Source organism: Babylonia areolata, chromosome 1 (genome assembly GCF_041734735.1).
Source record: "Babylonia areolata isolate BAREFJ2019XMU chromosome 1, ASM4173473v1, whole genome shotgun sequence".
NCBI lineage: Eukaryota > Metazoa > Mollusca > Gastropoda > Neogastropoda > Buccinidae > Babylonia > Babylonia areolata.
In genome coordinates this window covers 15,005,448-15,011,268 of record NC_134876.1, presented here as the reverse complement: position 1 = coordinate 15,011,268, position 5,821 = coordinate 15,005,448, and the positions used below count along the sequence as shown (strand labels likewise).

Here is a 5,821-nt window from a genome sequence, read left to right as displayed (position 1 = left end):
CAGGGGTCTGTTTCTGTTGGTGTTACAGGGGTCTGTTTCTGTTGGTGTGTTACAGGGGTCTATTTCTGTTGGTGTGTTACAGGGGTCTGTTTCTGTTGGTGTGTTACAGGGGTCTGTTTCTGTGGTGTGTTACAGGGGTCTGTTTCTGTTGGTGTGTTACAGGGGTCTGTTTCTGTTGGTGTGTTACAGGGGACTGTTTCTGTGGTGTGTAACAGGGGTCTGTTTCTGTTGGTGTGTTACAGGGGTCTGTTTCTGTTGGTGGGTTATTACAGGGTTTTATTTCTGTCTGTGGAGGGTTGCACGGGACTGTTTCTGTTGATGTGTTTCAGGGATCTGTTTCTGTTGGTATGTTACAGGGGTCTATTTCTGCCTGAACATGGTGATGATCACCATGTCTACAGTGCTGTGCTGCGTCGTGGCCAACATGTTCTTCAGGGGTGTACGAATCAACAGAGCTCCCCGATGGCTCAGAGTGGTGCGTGCTGTTTGTTTGTTGGCTTTTCCACTGGCAAGATATCAAGATATGTGTGTGTGTGTGTGTGTGTGTGTGTGTGTGTGGAGAGAGAGAGAGAGAGAGAGAGAGAGAGAGAGAGAATGAATGAATGAATGAATGAATGATATATTGCATTTAGGCCGTAAGTATCATTGCATTGGTATACTGGGAAGGGGGACGTGCTGACAATAGCATTCCGTTGACATTCCTATGAGACAGACAGACAGACAGAGGGAAAGACAGTCTGTTTAGAATAAATAAGCATTATAGTGTTCCTTCTTACAATTGTTTTCTCATTCATCGTGTCTTATCTATTTTTATTTGGCCTTCGAATCAACCAGATGGATACGTAGTAAACATCCAGACAAACAGTGAGCTGGATAGGTCGCTAATTACTTACTAACGTACCAATGAACTGTCTTACTTACTTACATACATAGTTACTTACTATTCCAATTAAAAATAAAACTTCTTAACTGATCACTGAAATGGGAAGAATTAACAGAATTCCACGTGAAAACCGCAAACAATTATATAAACGCTATTGGATATAAATTTCAGTTTCTATTAGAATGTCCAAAATTGTCTAGTATTCATAAGCAATATCTAACCCCAATGTCCCTGTTCACATTTTATTTTTGCAGTGAAAAATACAGCCAAACTGGATACATTTGTGGAATGTTACATTCGTGTACGTTGGATTCGCATGCAGTTGTCAATCTCATGTTATATTCCTTCATGTAAATGTGAAGTTAAGTTATGATATTGTTTTGTACATTGTTTTATGAAACTCTGCTTGCCCCAAAAAAATATCAGTTATATAAACCATTATATGAACGCTACTGAAAATAATTTTCAGTATCTAATAGGATGTCTCTTTCTATCTGTTGTTTTTGTTGGGTTTTTTGTGTGTTTTTTGCAAACATTCGTGGAAAGTTATAATGTTTTCTGAAACTTTTAAAACACGCAAAACAGGATTCACAGGTTATGTTAATGTTTAGCATCGTTTTTCATTGACACGTTCCTTGCAATACTGATTGTTCTCGATTCCAAGTTAGCTGTCAATTAAATGTGGAAAGCTTGGTGACTAATGTTGCAGCTGATGATTGACTGCGTCGCCCGCTGCCTGTGCCTGCGCAGCAAGATCACAGACCCCGAGTACTCCACGTGCTCCCACAAGAAACGCTGGAACACAGGCCGGGTGGGGGGCAACCCCAAAGGCCAGTACCCCTACACCGACATCAACTTCGCTCAGGTCAGCCAGCTCCATCCACCCAGGCACCCGAAGAGACCTACTCTAACCCACACGTGCTTTCAAGCATCAACGCGCGCGCACACACGCATACGCACACGCACGCATGCACACACACACACACACACACACACACACACACACACGTGCGCACAAGTACACACACATGCACACACACGCGCGCGCGCGCGCTCGCACATGAGCGTGCGTCTATTACCGTCCTCCATCCTACCACTCCATGCGCACACACGCACAAACCTATTTTCTTTTTTAATTTTATTTCTTTTTCTTTTTTTTCTTTTTTAACCCCTTTCGAACCCTAGATTAATTTATACTATCAGTGTAACTTTTCGTGTGCTCGTTTGCTTTGAAATTTACCATTTTGTACAATTACATTGCAGTTCAGTTTTGTGGCAAAAAGATGCACACGTCATGTACATTGATTTTTTTCTGAATGGATCGCACAACACGACACTAAACATTATAATTCCCTTGCACTACACTACACTACACTACACTACACTACACTACACTACACTAAACTGCAATATAATTCCCTTGCAATACAATACGCTGCATTACACTACACTACACTATACTACACTACACTACAATGCAACATAATCCCCTTGTTCTACAACACGCTGCATTACACTACACTACACTACACTACACTACACTACACTACACTACAAGGAACTACACGCAATGCAGCACAATAACGCAGTATCGTGAACAAACCAGAATTTCTGCTATTCTTGTTTTTATCTTCTGGAATTTTCTGTTCGATAAAGGGCTTGTCTTGACAATGACAATGGGCATGGACAATCACAAAAAAGATTCATGTTGGTGGTTAATGCGGAAAGCACACTGTGTGCTTTACCTGTAGAATCTAGACCTCGCAACGTCAGTTGATTTTATTTTACACATCCACTCATTTTGTAAACACGAGCTAGGTAAATGTCGACAATGATTGGAATTGCCACAAAGTCTAAAAAAAATTAAATAAATTAAAAAAAAGGCCAAAACTTTGATACTTGAATAGGATATTAACTGTGACATACTTAATGCTCATGTGTTAATCTAGATAACAGCATTGAGGATATATATTTGGTATGAAACGATAAAAAAAAAAAGAATAATCCACTGGCAAAACGTACATCTCTATATTCAGGTCAGACTTCTGGACAACGGCACGGAGAAATCCCGCACCACTCCGCCACCGCCACCACCCCCTCTGGGCGCCTCCGGAGGGGTCATGATGGGGGGAGGCATGGACGGGGGAGAGAGCGGAGGAGCTGGCGGTGTCGGCGTGAGCGGAGGAGGAGGAGGAGGAGGCGGAGGAGGAGGAGGAGTAGGAGGAGGAGGCGGGTTCCAGCAGATCGTGGAGGAGTTCTCCAGCCCCAGCACGGCCCCGCTGATGGAGGAGGTCCGCGCCATCCGAGACATCCTGGAGAAGGTCCGCGACAAGAAGACCAAGCTGGAGGAGAAGGAGAAGTACGTGAGGGAGTGGCGCGTCATCGCTTGCATCACCGACCGCGTAATCTTCATCACCTACCTCTTCATCAACTTCATCGGCCTCCTCGTCATTTTCATCTGGCAGTTCAACCGTGAGGACGCCGAGAAGTAGTGAAGTGTCTCGTGAGAAGAACATCGCCAGGACGAGACGTCACCCCGTCTCGGAACAGGAATCTTTAAAAACCTGACCCGAGTGAGGATAATAGATACCAACAACAGACCGCCGTCTCCCGAGGATGCATGCCTACTGAATCATGCCATCCTCTTCACACACTTAATGATAAACATGAAGTAGCTTTTGATCTGAACAACGTAATAAAAAAACAAGTAGATAAAGAAACAATTAAACAAATTAGTGAATAAATACATAGAGGGTTTTGAGATGAGGCGCTTCTTTTCCAAAGTACTATTTCTTTTCACGGAAAAGATAAGAATGTGAGAAAAGAAGATGAAAGGAAAAAGGGAAAATGATTCGCATCTTGCAAAAGATATTATATCCATGACTTACTTTTAACCAACCTTAGGTGTTAAATGGGAACACCGCGTAAGTTGCGGAATTGTTCAGAGCAGGTACTAGAGCAAAAGTATCGGAGTCTGTTCTTCAGGCACCAAGTTCCACAATAAATCCAGTGATACCCTACGTGTTTAGTAGAAAACATTGAAGTCTTTGTGGTAGTTTCTCCATGCTTTCTTTATTCTTCGACATCATGCTATAGTCCCATAGAGAGCGGGTTGTGTGAGGTAGATGACATCATCATCATCAACAACAGAACGTCAGAAAGAAATGCACAAGATATAGCGACACCAGGTCTACAGAAACTAGCACGTAATATCATCACAGGTGGCATCAACATCACTATGACACAACATTTTGTTTGATTCAACACTAACAGGGCACATTACATCGGATCGTTAGGACTGGATATTATCAACAGCAAACAGCATGTCAGGTAACCGTAGTTGAGTCAACGTCCACAGAGCACACCACATCAGATTCATTGTTGAAGGGCCAACATCAGCTGAATGCAACACATCGAATCATTATGGATGATACATCACCAACAGGACACAACACATCAGATCATCATGAGTTCAGAAATCGGAACGTCAAAATTACATCTGAGCATTGAACGTCGTTTGTTTAGAACAGCAGGCGATCAGAAAAAAATATTAGAATGCAAACAGAGGGTGATATGATAGGCCTATATGTCATGAGCTAACAGTTAACAGTTGTCATATAAATACTGATGTCCCACATGATCATGTCATGTGCCGTACACACGTGTGCATGTGTGTGTCACACTGCATGTGTAAAGCAAATTACTTAATTTCAAGCGGAATTAACATGCCGACACAGTATACATACATTATTACACACATTTTGAACACCACAGATCCTCAGAAATATCATCACATATGGCTCGACAGATCAACACACCATTGCAGGCATCAACATCATCAGAATAGAATTATGTGAAACGACATGAAGAAACGCCACCCACATGCCCACACCGGCCGGTAGTATGATGAACAAGGTGTTGCAAACAAACATGAACATTGTCTTCGCTGTCAGCGGGCAACTGCACGTCACATCACCGTAAATGACGTCATCGTGTGTCTGGTTCTTCAGGCGATCAAGAGCGGTATCGGAAAATAGTATTATATATTCACAATTAGCGTCAGAGTCAATAAGTAAAGACAACCTCATGCTTGACAAGAGTTGTGACTCGGCACACAGAGCAACATTACTGTCATCAGAATGAAACTCATCAGATCAATAGCATTAGGAAAATTCAACAAATCAAAGTATATTTTGCAGAATCAACACGAATAAAAGCCTAACAAATTAACACAGTGGCACCAACATCAACAAGCATCCCACCAAGTCATGGCTAGCAACAACTCCGCCACCCCCAACCCCCACCTACCCCTGTTTCCTTTCCCTTTGTCATGTATGTGTCGCTCGTTTTGGTCGCATTTGCACAATCTGCGTAGCGCTTCAACCTTCAGTGGGCCTTGTAGCCAAGATCAGCTCGCCAGAATCTCTAACGATTACTCCACGGTGATTCGTCCTTCATCCCTGGCCTCCACTGTGAGGTTACAGCAGCGGTGAAGAGCTTTACAAAAGAAAACCTGGTTCATGTAAAAGATCCCCACGTATACGAGTGAAACCACGTTGAAGACAGACATGCTGGAATGTAAGAGTCTGTTTGCTTGGGGCGATTCTTTTTTTTCAACTTATTATCTTCGTAGGTAGGTTTGTGTTGATCGTGTCTTCAGACAAGATGCTTGCAACAACTCCAAAGTCTTTGCATGGAAAGTATACTCACTCGTTCGGCCGTCTAGCCCTACCCACGCTGTGGACGGACAGCGGTTGCTAGAACATCAGGGGGAGAACAATAAGTATTCATGACTGATCGATGATAACCAAGTCCGAACGCCGCCATTACTGCGCCCTCGCCCCGCATGGAGCGCGCCGATTGTGTGGTTAAGGGCTTACGTGGGTGATGGTGATGGAGCCAGTTGTCACGGCTAACAACGCAACAGATGACCACTGT

The 5,821-nt window shown here is 43.3% G+C and overlaps 1 protein-coding gene across 1 annotated transcript in view; it reads left to right on the top strand.

Moving 5' to 3' along the window:
• LOC143291297 (neuronal acetylcholine receptor subunit alpha-10-like) overlaps positions 1–4,252 on the top strand; it is a 268,633-nt gene extending 264,381 nt beyond the window's left edge. Inside the window, exons 7-10 of the mRNA XM_076601149.1 lie at positions 357–475; positions 1,593–1,748; positions 2,920–2,953; positions 3,032–4,252. Of these exons, the coding sequence (XP_076457264.1) occupies positions 357–475; positions 1,593–1,748; positions 2,920–2,953; positions 3,032–3,375 (653 nt within the window). The 3' untranslated portion in view covers positions 3,376–4,252. The remainder of the gene's footprint in view (positions 1–356; positions 476–1,592; positions 1,749–2,919; positions 2,954–3,031) is intronic.
• Positions 4,253–5,821: the final 1,569 nt, after the last annotated feature.